The 22,438-nt window shown below is 43.8% G+C and overlaps 1 protein-coding gene across 1 annotated transcript in view; it reads left to right on the forward strand.

Annotated features, from left to right (window-relative positions):
• The window catches only part of NAF1 (nuclear assembly factor 1 ribonucleoprotein), a 109,801-nt gene extending 89,608 nt beyond the window's left edge, over positions 1 to 20,193 (forward strand). Inside the window, exons 7-9 of the mRNA XM_075335197.1 lie at positions 8,656 to 8,707; positions 17,749 to 17,851; positions 18,286 to 20,193. Coding sequence (XP_075191312.1) covers positions 8,656 to 8,707; positions 17,749 to 17,851; positions 18,286 to 18,743 — 613 coding nt within the window. The 3' untranslated portion in view covers positions 18,744 to 20,193. The remainder of the gene's footprint in view (positions 1 to 8,655; positions 8,708 to 17,748; positions 17,852 to 18,285) is intronic.
• Positions 20,194 to 22,438: the final 2,245 nt, after the last annotated feature.

Raw genomic sequence — 22,438 nt, forward strand, 5'->3', positions numbered from 1 at the left:
CTGGTAGGAGAGAGGCTGATCCTGGGGAAGGCTGGGAAGGGGAGGCTGATGCTGAGGGAAGCTGGAAGGAGAGAGGCTGATGCTGGGGGAGGCTGGGAGGAGAGAGGCTGAGGCTGGGAGGAGAGAGGCTGATGCTGGGGAAGGCTGATGCTGAGGGAGGCTGGGAGGGGAAAGCTGATGCTGGGGAAGGCTGGGAGGACGGAGGCTGGGAGGAGAGAGGCTGATCCTGGGGAAGGCTGGGAGAGGGAGGCTGATGCTGGAAGGAGAGAGGCTGATGCTGGCGGAGGCTGATGCTGGGGAGGCTGGGAGAGGGAGGCTGATGCTGAGGGAGGCTGGGAGGAGGGAGGCTGGGAGAGGTAGGCTGAGAGAAGAGAGGCTGATGCACACACACACACACACACACACACACACACACACACACACACACACACACACGCGCGCGCACTGCACAACACACCACACACACACACACACTGGGAACCACAAACAACTGCCCTACACAGACACCCACACACACAGACAACGCTGCACACACACAACACCCAACACACAAACACCGTGGCACACACAAATATACGCACATACCGCACAACACACACATTGCTCAAAACATACCTCCCCCCAAAACACACCACACACACACAAACCGCGCAACACACACACAACGCTACAGACACACAGCGCTCCACAAACAACGCAACACACGCATCACACATACAACACCGCTCTCACCCCCCGTCACACCCAGACAACACCCAGAACATGTACAGCGCCTACACAAACACTTGGTAACTACAGACAACAACATCTATATATATATATATATATATATATATATATATATATATATATATATAACAAAAATCATACATGAACTACACAATACGTAAATTCTAGAATACCCGATGCGTAGAATCGGGCCACCTTCTAGTATATATATATATATATATATATATATATATATATATATATATATATATATATATATATATATATATATATATATATATATATATATATATATATATATATATTCATATATATATATATATTCTATATATATTCTATATCTCTAGATAGATAGATAGATGTCATATATATATATAATGTATGTGTGCAGATACATGCGCGGACTGTTGTTTTATGTTCATTCATCATCTGAAAATTCTGAATAAAAAGCAAAAACTAAGCCCTCATACAACTGCTGGGGGGGGGTGACTTACAGCTCTCAAAATATGGTGACAAAAAAATCTATTTTGTATTACAAAAAGGTATTTTTTTGAGTGTGATAGTAGCAAAATATAAACCAACACTTTTATATACATCTGGTATTGCTGTAATCTCACTGACCCGAAGAATAAAGCCGCCCTATCACTAATATCGCACGGTGAACCGTGCAACTACAAAAATAAGAACAATTCTTGTACTGCCATCTATTTGTTTATTTTACAAATCAAATTAATGCTCCCTTCACATTTATACTGTATTCTTTTAGGAGTACTTACATTGTGGTTTCCTTGTAAGGCTAAGTTCACGTGTGCCGTAATATACTTCCTAAATACATTTTTTTAGGTAATTTCTTTGAAAATATGAAAAATTTGCAGTTAAGTCTTGAAACAAAATGTTGACATGTGGTAAATATTTATCTAATTTGTTCAGTTTGGCTATCTGTTTCAATAGCATTAAAATCTCTGAATCATTTGGATACAAAGAAGCATTCCACAAATTTAGCACTAAAGTTGACGCGTCCAATTGATTCTTGTCAGCAAGTTCTCAACTAGCTGTGGTGAGAAGGGGTTAAACCATTACACAGAATAATATGTACAGAATACTTTTCGCTTTTTCTACGCTGATCCAGAAAAAAAGAGAAGCAGCCCTCTTGTAAATCAAGTGCCACTGCTTGGTGAAACACTAAATTGCCTTTTAGTATTTCCATTTTATACTTGCTCTTCAGCTGTACCATGTAAGAGCCTTGAATCATGGCAATGTTCATACAGCCAACGCCACGTAAAAGAGGAATACTCAAGTCTATTACTAACTCTCTTCAGATACCATGCAGTTGACTATAATCTTCACTGTAATCTGTATTCAAAAGGTTTTTTTGGCCTAAAGCAGTTTTCTGTGCTCTGTTCACTTAGTGGCTGAAGATTGTAGCTTGTGTAACGGAACATGGGACACCCAAGCGTACTGTTCAGAAAGTAATATCGGTAGTGTATTCACACATCTGATTGTTAGATTCCTCCTGTAAGGTCTGAATCAGTAATCCAGAGGGTTTATTTGTCATGTGATTAAGTTCTATCAAGAAAAATCATTTCAGAATTTTTCCAACTTTTAATGTCACTCATAATCTGTACATACCCATCGAGAAACAACTGAAATCATTTTGAGGTGGAAAGTAAAAATTAATCTAAAATAATGTGGTTGCGAAAGCATGCGTCATAATTTGCCATCCTGTTACATAGTAGCCAGTACACAGCTGCCATCATAGTGATTTTGATTAAACCCATATGAAGTTTAACTCTTCTAGTAGGCTTTTCTGATTTTTTTTTTTTTTTTTTAGTTGCATTTTACTGCAAAAGTCATGGTCTATAAAATGGTTTTCATCACAGCAAACGTAAAGTTAGAAGTGTACAAAAAAAACTTCCAAGGCATTAAATGCATCATAAAACACTGTGAAGGCAATACTTCAATTTGGCACAACAGTAACATTACCTAGAACTGGAGGAAGGGAAAAATGGAAAGTTCGGTGTTTACGGGTGCTGCTGAGTCCATAGGAATCTGACTCGGCAGCACTCTCAAACACCACATTTTCCATTTTTCTCTACCCTCCATTTCCATGCCTGACTTGTGCTTGCAATTTCCTGAGCGGCTCCCTTGAGTCTCTATTTCTGCTTCCTGCTCTTGTATTACCTTGAACTGGACATCCCTGATCAATTGATAAAAAGACCAGATGACAATTCTTCCTGGAGTCTGCCGAGAGGATTACAGCAACATTAAAGAAGCTGCAGGAATTTCTGTCGAGTACTGTTCACTGCATGAGACCACAATCCACCACATTCTTCTTATGTCTAGCCTGTCACATAGGCTGGCAAGATGAAAGCGTTTTGCTATCAAGATAAACATCCAAGCCTGGCTATGTGTTGCCAAAACCTACATCAAGTCTGCCAAAAGCATGTGAGAAACCATGTTATGGTCTGATGAGACAAAGGTTTAATTTATCAGCTATATTTCTAAAAGATATGTTTGGGAAATAGCCAACACTGCTTATCACCAAAAGAACACCATTCCCACAGTGAAGCATAGTGGAGGCAGCAATATGCTTTGGGACTGTTCTTTGGCAGCTGGAACTGGGGCTTTGGTCAAGATTGAGGGAATTATGAACAGGTCCAAATATCAGTCAATTTGTGCTAAAGAGCTGAAGAGGATTTTGACCTTTCACAACAATGACGACCACAAGCTTACCTTCAAATCAATAGAATGGCTTTGCCAGAAGATCAAATTTTTGGAATGGTCAGGACGTGAATCAAATTGAAAATCTGAGGGTGACCTAAAGAGAACATGATATACATGATATACATTCACAATGTGACATATAGAGCTACTGGAAAGAAGAGTGGGCAAAAATTGCCCATTGTAGATGTGCCATTCTAATAGACTCCCTCCCTAAAAGGCTGTTGTCATAAATTGAAAGGTTAGTTGTTGTTTTTTTCCACCCCAAAAAATATCAGTTTATTTTTTCAATTGAATTATATAGGTTATGGGTGATACCAAAAGTGGAAAAAGTTCTGAAACTATTCTCTAAAATTTGGATGGGTTCTTCTAAGGCCTCATTCAGATGTCATTGTTTATCACAAATACAAAAAGAGATGATGCTAGTGTCACGAGAATTTTTGATAAGTTGGTTATCAGTGTTTTGTCAGTGCCATTAGTGTCTTTCAGATATGGATAAAAATGTAGAAAGCATCTATTATTCTTTTGCAATATTAAACATGTACTCCTAGACTGATATTGGTACTTTTCATTTGTGCTCCTTCGGGAAAAAAAATGTTCATGTGAACAGCTTCATAGACTATAAAGGGTATGTACATGTTCGTCACAGAACACGTATGTGCTACGTGGCGTCTGAATTAGGCCTAATCATGTGTTAACCTTTCATGTCTTATGCCCCATTTGCTGAACGTTTGGTAGTTACCGTATTTTTCGGACCATAAGACGCACTTTTTTTCCCCCAAATGTTGGGGGAAAGTTGGGGGTGCGTCTTATGGTCTGACTGTAGGGCTGCGACTGGGAATGAGGGTGCTGCAGGTCATCGGGGGCACGAGCAGGCAGCAGCAGCGCCTGCCGTGACCATGTGGGCCCGCTCATTACATATGCACGCCCATCCTCCCGCCCATCTCTCAGCGCTGAAGCCGGCGCTGACAGGTGGGCGGAAGGATGAGCGGGGACGCGCGCATAGTAAAGAGCCGGCCGCATGATCACCCCCGGCAATTACAGCCTGGAGTGATCATGTGCGGCTGTATTCACTGCCCCCCGCGCGTCATTACCAGCGCGGGGTGCAGTGAATCAGTACACTCACCCGTCCCCGTGTGTGGAGCCGTCCCCCTGCTGCACGCGATGTCTTCCTGTCTGTGCCGGTCAGCTGATCTGTGCTTAGCTGATCAGCTGATCGGCACAGACAGGAAGACATCGCGATGCAGCAGGGGAACGGCTCCACACACACACACACAGGTCAGTGGCGCACAGAGGAAGATGATCGGCTGTAGGGAGGGAGTGAGGAAAAGGTGAGTATAAACGTTTATTTTTTTTCTCTGTGCTATAGGATACAGGCCATATACCAGGATGGTATATGAGCACGATGGGGGCATATAGCAGGATGGGAGTATATGAGCAGGCTGGATGGGGGGGTATGTGAACAGGCTGGATGGGGGGGGTATGTGAACAGGCTGGATGGGGGGGTATGTGAACAGGCTGGATGGGGGGGTATGTGAACAGGCTGGATGGGGGGGTATGTGAACAGGCTGGATGGGGGGGGGTATGTGAACAGGCTGGATGGGGGGGGTATGTGAACAGGATGGATGGGGGTTTATAGCAGGATCATATACAAGGCAGGAGGATCATTACCAGGATGGGGTACCTTAGTAGAGAATTTGGGGACATTACCCCCATAACAGTGTCAGCAGCAGATCCTCGCCCCATAACAGTGTGTCATGACCACATTTTTTGCTTAAAGTTTTATTTTCCCATTTTCCTCCTCTAAAACCAGGGTGCGTCTTATAGTCCGGTGCGTCTTATAGTCCGAAAAATACGGTACTTGACTTGTATTGATGCCCTCTCTCCCTTTCTACACTTTTGTGGCAGTATTTTCTCTCCAATACATCACTGCATACAATGGTTTCTCTTATTTTGTGTTCTTGCAAGCGTGTTTTACTGAAACCGACATGTTGGGAAGGTGATGGGTCCTCGATAAATCGTGTAGTTTACTGTAACAATTGCCTTCTCTCAACCTTGAATTAGAAATATACCCAGTCTTTGATAAGTTGATTGCTATATTACTTGGCTGACATTAAACCCTACAGTTCTGCAACACTTGGTTTTACAGCATAGCCGTACTTATCCTGTGCCGCTTCGGGGCATTGATGGGACAGGACAGATCCATGATCTCCTCTAGTAGTCCTGGCATGGAGATTGACTTTAGCCACTTGGGTAATTGAAAGTGTAAAGGTTGCTAAAACATTTCAACAAGCAGTAATAATACCAATTGTAGTAATTCCATATAATCTAGCTGATAAACATACTGCATATATAAAACAGTTGTCTTGGGGGGAAATGACGTAGCATGCTTCATTTAAGAACTGACATTACTGTGACCTTCACCAGCCCTAAGACTTTTTCATTGTTTGCCAATCTCCCCTGCAACAAAATGAAAGGTAAAGTTCATGCTCTGTGTGTATGAGAAAATGTTAATCAGCGATGGTGGTTTTGTTTGCTCGTATTACTATTCCAGAGACATATTCAAAATTAATATTCTGCTGGATCAGCAGTCCATTCAGCCATTGTGTCTCTAGCTGCAAGCTTATCTGTAGCCAGGGGGACTTCAGAGTAGAATTGAATGATTTTTGCTATGAAATCATAAACCACTAAGCATTGTGAAATCTTTTCTGATATGTAACGTAGATAATTATTTGTGTGAAATTCATTAGTAGATAACTGTTCCTTTTCACACAAAAGACTTTGCTCATTGTTTGGTAGTGACATGGCAGTAAGCTGATATCTTCCATTGTTGCTCATCCTCCCACTTGTCAGAAATCTGACTTGTATGTGTACAGCTTGGTTATTCATTTTGCTATTGGCATACCTCACCGCTTATTCATTTGTCTCTCCACATTATGTAAGTGACAGAAATATGTCTTTAGTAACCTTTTGAAAAAGCTCAAGGGCCTTATTTTCATGGCCAATTTCCATATGCACAGATTAACGCTTTCATTTCAAGTCTAATGTACTCAATTTATCACATTTAGCTTCATGTGGTGTGGAAGAACACCTACCAGAAGTGAGGTCCTGTTGTTACCATATTGTGAGTCCATTAAAATAACACATTATCCATTAGTATATCTTTCACTTATTTTCTGTATGGAGTATATTGAATGAAATAACCACAAATTAGCTAGCTCTTATGTTCTATGTAATCAGCGTACTAGTCATGCGCTTCCTGCTTGCCCGTCACTGTGCGCTCATGAAAATTGACAGTTTAGGCAAGCAACATGGTTGCGCTACTAGCTCAAACTAGGCACTCTCCTAAGCCTCAAGCCAAGGCAGCTTTGCCTCTACAGCATCAGAGGAAAGCAGGAGCAGCACGACTTAACGGCCTATGATGTACATTTTTTTAAATAGATTACAAAGAAAGAAATGTATGAAACCAGCTGAAGACCTAAGCTTGCTGTATACTTGGCACTTTGAGGATTTTCCGGTGTCAGTACCGGGAATGGCAGTCATGTGACCGCAAGTATTCAACATGCATACACTCTACAGGAATCCGACTAGACTGTTTTCAGCTTGCTCAATACAAGCGTATCGCGTGAGGCCACACAGTCTAGTCAGATTCTGGCTGGTAGTGTTGATATCACAGTGACGCCAGGGGCGGAACGATCACAGTCGCAGGGATTGCAGCCGGGCACGGGGGTACAGGGTGCTCACCCACTCCAGCCACTGCTTCAGTTGGATGTGCTGTTGAAGACCTCCTGTGCTTGTCGTTACGGAGCTTCCTTGAAAGACCATGATTTTTGCTATATACAGTAATACTGTGCCATGGCAGTATATAGCACAAGCAATCAGATGATGAAAACGGTAATAATAATAATAATAAATAAATAAAAACACAAGTTCAAATCACACTCCTTTTCCCCAATTAAAAATAAAAATACAAAAAATACACGTCATATCTCCGCCTTCAGAAAAGTCTAATCTATCAAAATATAAAAACTAATCCAATCGGTAAACACCGTAAAAGGGAAAAAATTAAAAAATGCCCAAATAGGGTTTTTTTTGTCCATGCAATACTACAAAAAACACGCTGTAACAAGCAATCAAAATGTCATATCTATCCTAAAATGGTATAGATAAAAAACATTCTTGCCCTTGAAAAATAAAGCCCTCACACAGCTCCATCAGCCAAACAATGAAATCTTTTCGGGTCTGAGAAAATGGTGACAATCAGAAAACCTTTTTTTTTTTTTTTTTATTAAAGTTATGATTTTTTTTTAACCACTAAAATAATAATAATTGAAAAAAAACTGGGTCGCCTGTTGATGAATAATGAATGAATATCCACCCCTTCCCCCCAACCCATTATCCCGCTCACCCCTCTACTTGCATCGGTAATTGGAACTTGTGTTAATGAAATAATGAATATTCACCCCCGTTCCCCTGCCCTCCCCTCTGCCTGCGTCAGTGATTCACTCAGGCTGTCATATTACTGCCAGAGGATCGCAGCGCAGTGCTTGCACTGACTGTTGGCTCTTCTAACCCGAGTATGTCAGCGTGTATTTCTATGGAGCTGTCACAATAAAGTGAGGAGAGCCTCCAGCCAGTGTGAGCATTATGCTGCTATCTTCGGGCAGTAGTACGGCAGTCAGAGTGAATCACTGACACCCGGCACAGAGGGGTGAATGGAGATGGGGAGAATATTCATTATTTAATTAACAGAAGTTCCAATCACAGACGCCAGCAGTGGTAGGTGGGGGAAGGGGGTCAATATTAATTTTCTTATTAACACAAGTTTCAATCACTGACGGAGGGCGGGAAGAGAGCTGAATATTCATTCCCTTAACTAGCTGGCATGTGACTATAAACTTCCGTGAGTTACAGCAACATACAGCAATAATAGTTACATATCTTGAAAGGGCTGTCCAAGCCCTATTTCATGATACTATTAGTATGATGATTCACAATTAGGGCTATTCTTAGAGTAGGGTTTATATTATAAGCATACTCCAAAAAGCCATAAAAATCCTGCTGGTTTTTTTCGGAGTAAGTCTTATTTGGGGGGGAAACGTGGTAGTAGCATTTAATGTCAGCCACATAAAACGAAAGGTATTAAAGAAATAATCTTTTAAGATTTTTTGTTTTTCATTGTTTCCTAACCTCTTTGTTTTGCAGGGAAAAAGGTTCTGATGCTTCATGGACAAATGATCAAGAGCCACCCGTAGATGTAAGCATTTTCAATAGGAATATAACTTATATTGAGTAGTGTCACTAGTTGTTTTTTTTTTGTTGTTTTTTTTTTTTAAATAAATTGCTTTACCTATGTATAGTATTATTTATTTTGCATACATAGTGCTATCGTTTTCCACAGCTTTTTAGAGACTTTATCATCATTGTTTCAATTAAGTAATTTAGATTGTGAGTTCCTATGTCTTTGGAGTGTGGGATGAGTACCTGGAGGAAAGCCACACAAATACGGGGAGAACATACAAACCAGTTGAAATGTTGTCCTTGGTGGGACTTAGACTTCTGGACCCAGCGCTTCAAAGCGGTGGAAACTATTGAGTCGCCGTGATGCCCAAATATGTTAGGCTCCCCCCCACACTAGTTACAAGGCATCTACTGCAGAGGACTGGTATGATAAATCTATGGTAGGATCACCCATTCAGTTAACTAAATGGGTCTTTTTTCTTTCTTTTTTCTCCTTCCAGACCTCACAGATGCATGAAACCAGGTTAATTCCTAGTTATTTAATCAACACATTGTAGCTGATGTGCACACATGCCAATAATTTGCTATTTTCTTTACCACTCCTCAACTGTAGATGCCTAAGATTGTACTGCTGAAAAGGCTGTGTGTGTATATGTATGTATACATATGTATGTGTGTATATATATATATATATATATATATATATATATATATATATAATTATATATAATTATGTATGTACCGTATTTTTCGCTTTATAAGACGCACTTTTTTTCCCCCAAAATTGTGGGGAAAAAAGGGGTGCGTCTTACAAAGTGAATGTAACTTACCGGGCAGTAATCCGGCGGTGGAGTGAGTCACAGGAGGCTGGTGCGGCCGCCATGGATCCCGCGGCAATCGGCTGCGGTGGCGGCCGCCATGGATCCCCCGGCAATCGGCTGCGGTGGCGGCCGCCATGGATCCCCCGGCAATCGGCTGCGGTGGCGGTCACCATAGCCGAAATCTTTATCTGCGCCTGCGCTGCCTCCAACGCAACTTCCGGAAAATGGCTGCGGAGGTGATGCAGGTGCAGATGGAGATCTCAGAGAAGAGAAGCGAGATCTCCATCTGCGCATGCGCTGCCTTCCGTAGCCATTTTCCTTAACTTCATAGCGTCGGAGGCTACGCAGGCGCAGATAGAGATCGCGGCTCTCGAAGATCGTGATCTGCGCATGCGCGGGCTCCATTTTAGATCTCCGCAGCAGACGGAGACTATCATAAGAAAGAGGAGAGAGAGAAGAACGATTCTTCCTCTCCTCGCTAGGGCTGGATGCTGATTGGTGGAGACAACTTCTGCAGAGCTGCTTCTACCAATCAGTGATCTGAGCCTGACAAATGTCAGGAACATGGGGGAACAATGGGGAACACAACCCCCATCATCAGCCTTCAGAATACACTGTATCAATCGGTGTATTCTGAAGGATGATGGGGGCTGTAGTCCTTTAGTGTAAACACTCCAGGGAGGGACTAATGTAGTGGCCAAAGTGTAAATGTGACTACCACCCCCCTCATCTTTCAGAATACAGCCATGTATGGTATACAGTACATGGGTGTATTCCTAAGGATGAGGGGGGTGGTAGTCCCAGATCCCCATAAAAGTGCATCATGCAGGTCCCCCATAGTCGTGTCATCCACGGATCCCACATAACAGTGCATCATCCACAGGTCCCCATAATAGTGTGTCATCCACAGTTCCCCCATAGCAGTGCGTCATCCACAAGTCCCCCATAGCAGTGCGTTATCCACAGATCCCCCACAGCAGTGTCATCCACAGGTCCCCCATAATAGTGCATCATCCTCAGGTCCCCCATAACAGTGCGCCATCCACAGGTCCCCCATAGCAGTGTCATCCACAGGTCCCCCATAGCAGTGTCATCCACAGGTCCCCCATAGCAGTGTTATCCACAGGTCCCCCACAGCAGTGCATCATCCACAGATCCCCCCCCATAACAGACCCTCCTGTTGAGTCTAAATTGTTAAAATAATGTTTTTTTTTAATTTTATTAAAATGTTTTAGCACACTATTTGGCTCAATTTTTTTTTTTTTTTTTAATTTTCCTCCTCTAAAACGTAGGTGCGTCTTATAATCAGGTGTGTCTTATAAAGCGAAAAATACGGTGTGTGTGTGTGTGTGTGTGTATATATATATATATATATATATACATACACAAACACAAATACTAGCTGTACTACCCGGCTTCGCCCGGGTTAATAACTGTTGTTAACAAAATAGAATGTATTAACAAAAATGTATTCTGCACACAAAAAACACAAATTAAGTAGAAGTGTAATTATTAAAAGGCAAAAACTAAGCTAATAGAAGCATTTCACAACATATATTTCAACACCACAGATTTAACTAAATTGGCCAAGTAATGTGCTCCGTCTGTCTCTTTCCCAGTCTGTCTCTTTCCCAGTCTGTCTCTTTCCCAGTCTCTCTTTCCCAGTCTGTCTCTTTCCCAGTCTGTCTCTTTCCCAGTCTCTCTTTCCCAGTCTGTCTCTTTCCCAGTCTGTCTCTTTCCCAGTCTGTCTCTTTCCCAGTCTGTCTCTTTCCCAGTCTGCCTCTTTCCCAGTCTGCCTCTTTCCCAGTCTGTCTCTTTCCCAGTCTGTCTCTTTCCCAGTCTGTCTCTTTCCCAGTCTGTCTCTTTCCCAGTCTGTCTCTTTCCCAGTCTGTCTCTTTCCCAGTCTGTCTCTTTCCCAGTCTGTCTCTTTCCCAGTCTGTCTCTTTCCCAGTCTGTCTCTTTCCCAGTCTGTCTCTTTCCCAGTCTGTCTCTTTCCCAGTCTGTCTCTTTCCCAGTCTGTCTCTTTCCCAGTCTGCCTCTTTCCCAGTCTGCCCACCGACATCTTATTACCTCACATATAAGCTTCTTATACCATGGTTGCTATAGGAACAAAAGAAATTCAATCACAGCTCCTACTAATAACCTGTAGTTCCAGGCTCCATTTACTTTAATGGAGGCATGTTTTTTGGAGAGTAACTGTAAAGCGCGCGGGTTAAATTTTCCTGTCCAAACATAGTCTACGACGTTCCCTGGGTCACATGAGGTGTCTGTGCAAAATTTCGTGATTGTAAATTCCACGGTGCGGATACACTTTTCGTTTCACTTTTTCCCCATTATCTAGATAGGGGCAAAATTGATTGGTAAATTGGAACGTGCGAGGTTAAAATTTTGCCTCACAACATAGCCTATGATGCTCTCTGGGTCCAGACGTGTGAGTGTGCAATATTTTGTGGCTGTAGCTGCGACGGTGCAGATGCCAATCCCGAACATACATACACACACACACACACACACACACACACACACACACACACACACACACACACACACACACACACACACACACACACACACACACACACACACACACACACACACACACACACACATATATATATATATACATACATACATACACACATACACACATACACACATACACACATACACACATACACACATACATACATACATACATACACACATACACACATTCAGCTTTATATATTAGATAATGCTTACCGTATTTTTCGGACTATAAGACGCACCGGACTATAAGACGCACCCTGGTTTTAGAGGAGGAAAATGGGAAAATAAAACTTTAAGCAAAAAATGTGGTCATGACACACTGTTATAGGGTGAAGATCTGCTGCTGACACTGTTATGGGGGTAATGTCCCCAAATTCTCTACTAAGGTACCCCATCCTGGTAATGATCCTCCTGCCTTGTATATGATCCTGCTATAAACCCCCATCCATCCTGTTCACATACCCCCCCCCATCCAGCCTGTTCACATGCCCCCCCATCCAGCCTGTTCACATGCCCCCCCATCCAGCCTGTTCACATGCCCCCCCCATCCAGCCTGTTCACATGCCCCCCCCATCCAGCCTGTTTACATGCCCCCCCATCCAGCCTGTTTACATGCCCCCCCCCATCCAGCCTGTTTACATGCCCCCCCCCATCCAGCCTGTTCACATGCCCCCCCCCATCCAGCCTGTTCACATGCCCCCCCCCATCCAGCCTGTTCACATGCCCCCCCCATCCAGCCTGTTCACATGCCCCCCCATCCAGCCTGTTCACATGCCCCCCCCATCCAGCCTGTTCACATGCCCCCCCATCCAGCCTGTTCACATGCCCCCCCCATCCAGCCTGTTCACATGCCCCCCCCATCCAGCCTGTTCACATGCCCCCCCCATCCAGCCTGTTCACATGCCCCCCCCATCCAGCCTGTTCACATGCCCCCCCCATCCAGCCTGTTCACATGCCCCCCCCATCCAGCCTGTTCACATGCCCCCCCCCATCCAGCCTGTTCACATGCCCCCCCCATCCAGCCTGTTCACATGCCCCCCCCATCCAGCCTGTTCACATGCCCCCCCCATCCAGCCTGTTCACATGCCCCCCCCATCCAGCCTGTTCACATGCCCCCCCCATCCAGCCTGTTCACATGCCCCCCCCATCCAGCCTGTTCACATGCCCCCCCATCCAGCCTGTTCACATGCCCCCCCCCATCCAGCCTGTTCACATGCCCCCCCCATCCAGCCTGTTCACATGCCCCCCCATCCAGCCTGTTCACATGCCCCCCCCATCCAGCCTGTTCACATGCCCCCCCCATCCAGCCTGTTCACATGCCCCCCCATCCAGCCTGCTCATATACCATCCTGGTATATGGCCTGTATCCTATAGCACAGAGAAAAAAATAAACGTTTATACTCACCTTTTCCTCACTCCCTGCAGCGCCGATCACATCTTCCTCTCTTGCACGCTGATCTGTGTGTGTGTGTGGAGCCGTTCCCCTGCAATACGCGATGTCTTCCTGTCTGTGCCGATCAGCTGACCAGCTCAGCACAGATCAGCTGACCGGCACAGATCAGCTGACCGGCACAGACAGGAAGACATCGTGTGCAGCAGGGGGGCGGCTCCACACACGGGGACGGGTGAGTGTACTGATTCACTGCACCCCGCGCTGATGATGACGCGCGGGGGGCAGTGAATACAGCCGCACATGATCACTCCAGGCTGTAATTGCCAGGGGTGATCATGCGGCCGGCTCTTTACTATGCGCGCGTTCCCGCTCATCCTTCCGCCCACCTGTCAGTGCCGGCTTCAGCGCTGAGAGATGGGTGGGAGGATGGGCGTGCATATGTAATGAGCGGGCCCACGTGGTCACGGCAGGCGCTGCTGCTGCCTGCTCGTGCCCCCGATGACCCGCAGCACCCTCATTCCCAGCCGCAGCCCTATAGTCAGACCATAAGACGCACCCCCAACTTTCCCCCAACATTTGGGGGAAAAAAAGTGCGTCTTATGGTCCGAAAAATACGGTATATGCTTCTGGATCATAATTTGCAATTACCACAGGTTTTTAGCAGAGAATCTGCTTTTATATCTTCCTGGACAGTAGCTATCAAAGCAGATTGTGTGCAAATTGTGATCTAGAACCATGTATTTGCGATGTTAGCTTAGGCAGTACAATCTTAGGCCTCCTTCACGTATTTGCAGTATGGTATTTGTTTTTTTCACGGCTACTACAAGTACCCATTATAACCTGTGGGGCTGCTCACATGTCCATATTTTTGCATGGACCATGTGTACGTGCAAACCACATGGAGACATGTCCGTTTTTATCTAGCAGTACAGATGACAAAGGCCTTTACAACTCTATGGGTCCCAGAAAAACACACTGTATATGTTTAACATTGAAAAGTACAGGAGAAGCTTTTAATTTCTTTAGCCATGCTTGAAAAACACTGATAACAGATGGTAAAAACAGGCACACTGATAATACACTGATGGCACACTGATCCGAAACACTGACTGACATCGGTACTATTTTTTCACATACATGTTTTGTACGGACGTGTCAAGGAGGCTTTAGAGTGTGATCAAGTCACCAAAATACATTTTACTCCCCTTACCTGAAACCTATACCTCATCTAGGAAATGTAAGCTTTTTATTTCATAAGTAGCTTTGTTCCTGGTGAGCAGTCCGCCTGGTGCGGAGGTATTCAGCTGCCAATCAGAGTAGCTAGAAGGGAAATTAACGCCTCTATTCACACCGTATCTCATTCAACTCTGTAAATCGGCTTTTTATTAATTAGTTACACAGCAGCCTTAGGTTATGTTCACATGTAGCGGTTTTTTTTTTGTTTTTTTATTTCTTCTGCAGAAAAGCTTTGTTTTACAGTACTATCAAACGTTTCAGATATTTCATGCACACTCACTATTTTTTTTTCTTTACTTAAAGGGAATACTGTCACCAGATTTAGCGACTATAAGCTTAAGGCCACCACCACTGAGTTGTTATATACAGCATTCCAGAATGCTGTATATAAGAGCCCAGGCCGCTCTGTATAACATAAAAAACACTTTTATACTCACCTAGGGGGCGGTCCGCTCTGATGGGTGGCGCTTCTCTCCAGTCCAGTGCTGTCTCTCTGCTGCTATATCCATCCTCCCTTTACCCAGCCCAGTATGGATGATGCGTCTGCATCATCCAGACAGGCTGACATTGCGGTCCTGCTGAGGGCAAATCAGAGTACTGTTATGCACAGGCGCAAAGAAAGTTTAAAGACCGCCCGTGCATGCACACTACAATACTTTGCTTTGCCCTGAGCAGGGCAGATCTAAGTGCACCTGTGCAGGACCTCAATGCTGTCTAGTGTGGATGACTTGGGACCCGTCATGCACACGGGCCTCATAAGTAGGAGGACGGCGATCGCCGCAGAGAGGAGGCGCTGGACCAGAGAGCAGCAACACCCATCAGAGTTTAATACTAACTCAGTGTAAATGCTGATAGTCATAAGTGATGTACCCAAAAGTGACCCATAAGTGAGGAGAGTAGCTAAATATTGAGGATTGAGTTGTTCTCAAAGTGCAACAAGAACCATGTGCCCACTAAAATAATGCATGGATCTGCAGTGCCTTTCTCTGTACACTATTAACATCGGCTGCCAGCAGAGGTGATAATTATCAGCTTCTGTTAAGAATAGTAATACTTGCAGTGCCTCTAGAGCAGGGGTCTCAAACTCAGCTGGGTGTATGGGCCGCACAGAGGAAAACATTTATTTGGGAGGCCGCATTCTTTGCAGGACAAAGTGACATTGTTATTGGTACCATATATATATTTTTACACACCTTTGGATAACTGATTTTGAACATTTTTCACTTGTTTATTATAGTAAATGTGCACATTCTTTGTTTAAATATATATAAAAAAAAAAATGTGATGGTAAAAAAAAGGCATGCCTTATTTTTTGTTTTGTTTTTTTTACATTTTATCCCTTCTTGTAACTAATAGTGTTACAATTATCACTATATAGAAATTTTGGCCAACATCTTTTAGTAATGTTCCCCATCTTGTTGTAATGTGCCCATCCTTGTCCCCTTGTAGTATTGTGCCCCATCCTAGTCCCCATCCTACAGTAATATGCTCATCCTTGTCCCCATCCTATATTAATGTCCCCAGCCTTGTCCCCATCTTGTTGTAATGTTCCCCATCTTTGTCCCCTTGTAGCAATCTCCCTATCCGGTAGTACTGTCCCTATCATATAGTTGTTCCATTCTATAGTAATGTGCCTATCCTACAGTAATGTCCCTATCCTATAGTAATGTGCCAACCTTGTCCCCATCCTATAGTAATGTCCCCAGCCTTGTCCCCATCTTATCATAATGTGCCCATCCTGTAGTAATATGCCCATCTTAGTCCCCATCCTATAGTAATGTCCCCATCCAATAGTATTATGCCCATCCTTGTAATGTCCCCATCTTTTAGTAATGTTCACAGCCTTGTCCCCATCCTATAGTAATGTGCTCACCTTGTCCCCATCCTATAGTAATGTGCCCACCTTGTCCCTATCCTATAGTAATGTGCCCACCTTGTCCCTATTCTATAGTCGTGTGCCCACCTTGTCCCCATCCTATAGTCATGTGCCCACCTTGTCCCTATTCTATAGTCATGTGCCCACCTTGTCCCCATTCTGTAGTAATGTGCCCATCCTGTAGTAATGGGTCGGTGGTGGTGGTGGGGGGGCTGGGGGAGTGGCGGCGGCTGAAAGAGGGCAGTGGCTATAACTTACCGATCGCTCTCAGCTTCAACAGACGCTGGAGTGAAGCTGAGGGGAGCGGTCTCCGGCCCCAGATTTACAGTGATTGGAGAGATCGGTCACAAGGCCGATCTCTCCAATCAGAGCTGGGGGCGGGTGAAACAGAGGTCACCCAGCTCCAGCCAATGATCAGTGCTATAGCTGCACTGATAATGGCTGGATTTCAATGTTTCAACCATTTTCAATGGCTGAAACATTACAGTGGCTGTTATTGGCTGACAAACGCCACTCAGCCAATCCCAGCCTCCGTAGGTCCGGGGAGGAGACACCACCCCTCCTCCCGAATCTAAGATATTTGCAATGCAAAGCGATCGCAGCCACCGGGGCTCTGGGGCCGCGATTTCGCCATGACGTACTGCGTATGTCACGGGTCCTTAAGTACCAGGGAGCCATGACGTACCCAGTAAGTCATAGGTCGCTAAGGGGTTAATGTGCTGTCCTTCACATACACACACACAAAAACACCATTCTTCTCACCTATCCCGCGTTACCTCGGCTGCCTCATCTCTGCTTCGTGCTGTCTGCAGGCCCGTGCCCCCGGTGACTATCGCGGCCGGTGCTGGGGCCGCAGCCACTGTCTGCACTTTGTTAGATTAATGTTTTGCCGGCGCTGCGCGTGCAGTGTCCTTAACTGTGAGAGCGCAGCACCTGCAAAACATCTAACAAAGTGCAGACAGTGGCTGCGGCCCCTGGACCGACCGCGATAGTGAACAGTGGCACGGGCCTGGGGGCAGCACGAAGCAGCCTGAGGGGCCGCGTGTTTGAGACCCCTGCTCTAGAGGGTGTATGGTGTCAGGTCTTCACCTTTTTTATGTGTGACCTATTCTAAGGGATAAATAATCAATCTAAAAATAAAGTAAATCCCATTTCATCTGTAAGCATTTTGTTTCATTAAACTTATATATTTTTATTTAAAGGCAGTAGAATACAGTGATGATGAAAAGGAACGAGATGCAAAACAGAAGAAAAAAGCTCACAATGCAGGAAAAAAGAAGCAAAAATTTGATCAGAACAAGCCATGTAAGTGGATTATCTCTTCTGACTAGGTTACGTTCATAATGGACACATGAGAAATACTAAAGTGGAAAGTGGTGAAATTCATTTAGTGGCGCACACACAGTTCAGTGACAATATATATTGTACAGGTGGGGGAGTTTTTTAGCAGTAATAGCTTGAGGAATTAAAAATCCTGCTCAATTTATCCTGCTCATGGCTTTTTCTAATCACATGGAAATTTAAGTAATTTGCTAGGTAATTTTAGACTTTCTGTGCAATACAAAGTGGTTTCGGATGCGCTGTTGAAGGGGTGGAGTAGTTTGTATGCATACATATACTTTGTCAGCTTTTGTAAATATGCCCCTTAGCACTGTGCTCAACGATATGAGATAAAATTGTGATGAGGAAGGCAATGCTTTTCAATGTTCTTAACTGTTGTTTCTTTTTTCCTTTTGAAGCAACGAGTGCCCAGGTATCAAATCAGTTCTCTGCTGCTCAGACATTTCCAAGAAATTATGCAAGAAATGGTTCTGCATCTCATATCTCTCAAGGTCGGGGTTCACATTCACAAGAAACTGCATATGGACACCATCACCAACCATATTACCCTTCAGGCTTTCCAGGACAGAATATGATTCAGCCATCATATACTTATCATAATGCTAATACTCAAGAATACACTATGCCACTGCCAAATAATGGTTATCATGCCCCTATGCCAAACTTCTTTGGACATTATAGTAATATGCAAGCATTTTCGCAGCCACCACCTCCAGATATGAATTGGCCAGCACAAAACTTGCATTATCCTTATATGCAAAATTTGCACTTGTACAATCTGCCGCCACCACCACCACCACCACCTCCTCCACCACCTCCCCCTGCTCCTCCAAATTCTGGAGAGTCTAGCTACTGAACTACAAGTTCACCTTTCCAGAGTTTAAAGTGTAACAGTCATTTTAATTTTTATAGTACAATTAGCAATTTTGCAATATATCTTATCCCAACTAATCTTTTATTCATTCTCTTCAGGGAAGACAGATTATTACATTTGAGATAGGAAATAGTAATTGTTACTGACTAAATTCTATGCAGAAAGAAGGAGAGCGCGAGAAGGAGGTGCTCTGCCCCTAGCGCCTCCCTCTGCCCCTAGCGCCTCCCTCTGCCCCTAGCGCCTCCCTCTGCCCCTAGCACCTCTTTCTGCCCCTTGCGCCTCCCTCACTCCAGCTCCTGCCTATAGCTACACCCTTCTCCCTGCACTTCTTTTACATGTAGCAACTATTTCCTATCTCAGAAGTGTAATAATCTGTCTTCACTGCAGACAATGAAAGGTCTATTGCGATATATTGCAAAGTTGCTTATTTTTCATTTGTACTATTGATTTATTAAATAAAAATTAAAAAGATGGTTATGCTTTAAATGTTGAATGTTCTTTTTTATTTTCATAGTATTTTTTTAAGTTAGATTCAAAATGTTGATAATGTAATTTCTGAAACTTGCAATGTATTGTAAAGGTAATGTTTGTATGCAAACAACTTAGAGGTTGTCCACTACTTAGACATTGAATACCTGTCCTTAAGATAAGTAATCAACATCTGATCGGCCGAGGTCTGACATCTGGCACCCGCGCTGATCAGCTGTCCTCTGTGGCAGCAGCCTATGGCTGGAAGTGCTCAGTTCTGGAGCTGCTCTGTCAACTGATAATGGCTGCAGCTTGGTACTGCACATTAGCGTCCTTTAGATATGAATGAGAGGTGGATGTACAGTACCTGGTCGCAGCCACTGTCAAAAGACGGGGCAGCTCTGGAAATGAGCATTTTCGGCCACAGGCTGCTTCCGCCGACACTGAGGACAGCTGATCGGTGCAGATGCCGGATGTCTTACCCCGGCCGATCAGACATTGGTGACATATCCTAAGGATAGTCCATCATTGTAGAACTAGTGAACAACCTCTTTAAGTTTCTGTTAACCAATATTTCTATAGTGAAATGTCTACAGATTTGTAGGACTTTTTAGGTTTACACTGACAAGTCTTACTTTTTTCTAACAAAGCTTTTGTATAAAGTTGGTATTTTTAACAAAGAAGAAAATGTGACAATCTTTTTATTTTTTGATCTTTATTTTATTCAGAATGTTATCAGATGTATTTAAGACCTTACTAGAAACTTTATATTGTATCCACTATAGTAAAATAATGCAGAGTGTATTAAGGTTGTAAATAAATTTGTACAACTAGAAATTTTTCTTCATACATTTTTTTGCTGTTTCTGCTTCTTTGTTGTCATTGTTGTATGTGATTTCTCATCGCCAAAGGCACAATATAGGATAATAATAAAGGCAATGGCTTAGTAGTAACATTAAACAGTTTCCTATAAAAATATACAAATTTTATTAGAAATTATTAAAATATCAAGAACAAGCCTGACACACAGAAAATATGTGTACAAAAAACACTGACAATAAATGCAGAGTGGTGAATGGTCAGTTAACAGGAATAAGTAGATCACAGGGGCCTAACATGACCCTATCCCAATCTAACCCTGCCTGACAACGTGCTAAGAAATAGCGTCCCGATTCAACGGTGACTGTCCCTCCCTCGCAATATATCTCCTATTGCTGATAAATATAGGGACAGAGAAAGGGGGGGGAGAGAGGAACAGAACAACAATCTATATACAATTGCATGAGAACCAAAGTCCAGATACATCAGAGTAATTCATATAGCTCCAGACGTTGATACTTAACTTTCTAAAGGAAAATCCTTCAAGATTCCTTATGTTCAAATATAACCATGAGCTAATCATTCAAGGAACCCCATGGAGCAAGATCCACTGTCTCTTGTATGGACAAAAATATGAAAGGTCCTCTAGAGAAGGGTGCAATTGTTATATATGCCTCGACGCGTTTATTACAGTTCATCTGTAGGCCCAATGTGCATGGAAATCCAAACTGACTGATAAATGACCTGAGGTAGAGAGATGAATACCCTTGTTACAGCTCTCCCACACCGCAGAATCGGAAACAGAAGGGGAACAAAGGAAGTACCCTTTCTCTGTCCCTATATTTATCTAGGGTCTAAGCGGAAAACTTCTCCTTGCGGAAACTGACAAACCAATCTGACTGTCGGTGGTGTCAGTCAGTCTCATAGCTGCAATGCTCCTCTGGGTAATATTCAACTTGTCTGTTCAGGGAGGAAGGAGACTAAGGCGGGCTTTACACGCTGAAACATCGCTAGCATCGGCTAGCGATGTCGCGTGCGATAGCACCCGCCCCAGTGGTACGATATGTGGTGATCGCTGCCGTAGCGAACATTATCGCTACGGCAGCGTCACACGCACATACCTGTGCAGCAACGTCGCTGTGACCGTCGAACCACCTCCTTTCTAAGGGGGCGGTTCTTTCAGCGTCACAGCGTCGTCACAGCAGCGTCACTGAACCGCCGCCCAATAGAAAAGTAGGGGAAGAGATGAGCGGCCGGAACATCCCGCCCACCTCCTTCCTCCTTTTTCGGTGGACGCAGGTAAGGAGATGTTTGTCGTTCCAGCGGCGTCACACATAGCGATGTGTGCTGCAGCAGGAACGACAACCAACATCGTTACTGCAGCAGCAACGATAATTGGGAATGGGGGTGATGTCACTGATAAGCGATTTTGAACGTTTTTGCGACGATTCAAAATCGCTCAGAGGTGTCACACGCAACGACATTGCTAACACGGCCGGATGTGCGTCACAAATTCCGTGATCCCAACGAGATCGCTTTAGCGATATCGTAGCATGTAAAGCCACCCTAACTCTAGTGCCACCTATTGGAAGTAGCAATCCTAAAAGTCAAAAGTGGCCCTTTAACGAGCCTTTTCATATGACCTAGGATTTATATCAGATCAGAACCTCAATTTGCAGACACGGTGTTTCGGGATGATTGTCCCTCATAAGTGCAAAGTATGAGATCTGATCTGGCAGTATGAGAACTCCACTGGGGTCTCGGGGGAAAACTTTTCTCCTTGCGGAGACTGACAAACCAATATGGCTGTAAGTTGTGAGGATATTTATCAGTAGTAGGGGATATACTGCGAGGGAGGGACAGCCACCATTGAACAAGGGCACTACTTTTTAGAGCGTGCTCTGTTGTCCTGAAAGGTTACATTAGGATAGGGTCATGTTAGGATACTTATAGGCCCTGTGATGTAATTATCCCTGTTAACTGACCATTCACCTCTTTGCATTTATGGTCAGTGTTTTTTGTACACTTACATATTATCTGTCTGTTTTTGTTTCAGGCTTGTTCTTGATATTTTAATAATTTCTAATAAAATTTGTATATTTTTATGGGAAACAGTTTAATGGTACTTTCGCATCGCCAAACTGGAAATATTTGTTTTGGTAAGTTCTTGTTTTTCCCATGAAATAACAATGATTTTTGCAATGTGCATTTATTTTTACAAATGTGCAGATAAATTGACCACTGGACATTACTAGTCGGTAAGGCTAGGTTTGCATTCATACCCTGCTTTATGCTGAGTTTTTATCTAAATCTCTGGAAAATTAGGTTCATAATAAAGCTCCGATAAAGCTATTCAATGTAATATTGCAGACTGGGAGCACCGAAAAACA

The sequence above is a fragment of the Anomaloglossus baeobatrachus genome, chromosome 1 (genome assembly GCF_048569485.1).
Source record: "Anomaloglossus baeobatrachus isolate aAnoBae1 chromosome 1, aAnoBae1.hap1, whole genome shotgun sequence".
Taxonomy (NCBI): Eukaryota; Metazoa; Chordata; class Amphibia; order Anura; family Aromobatidae; genus Anomaloglossus; species Anomaloglossus baeobatrachus.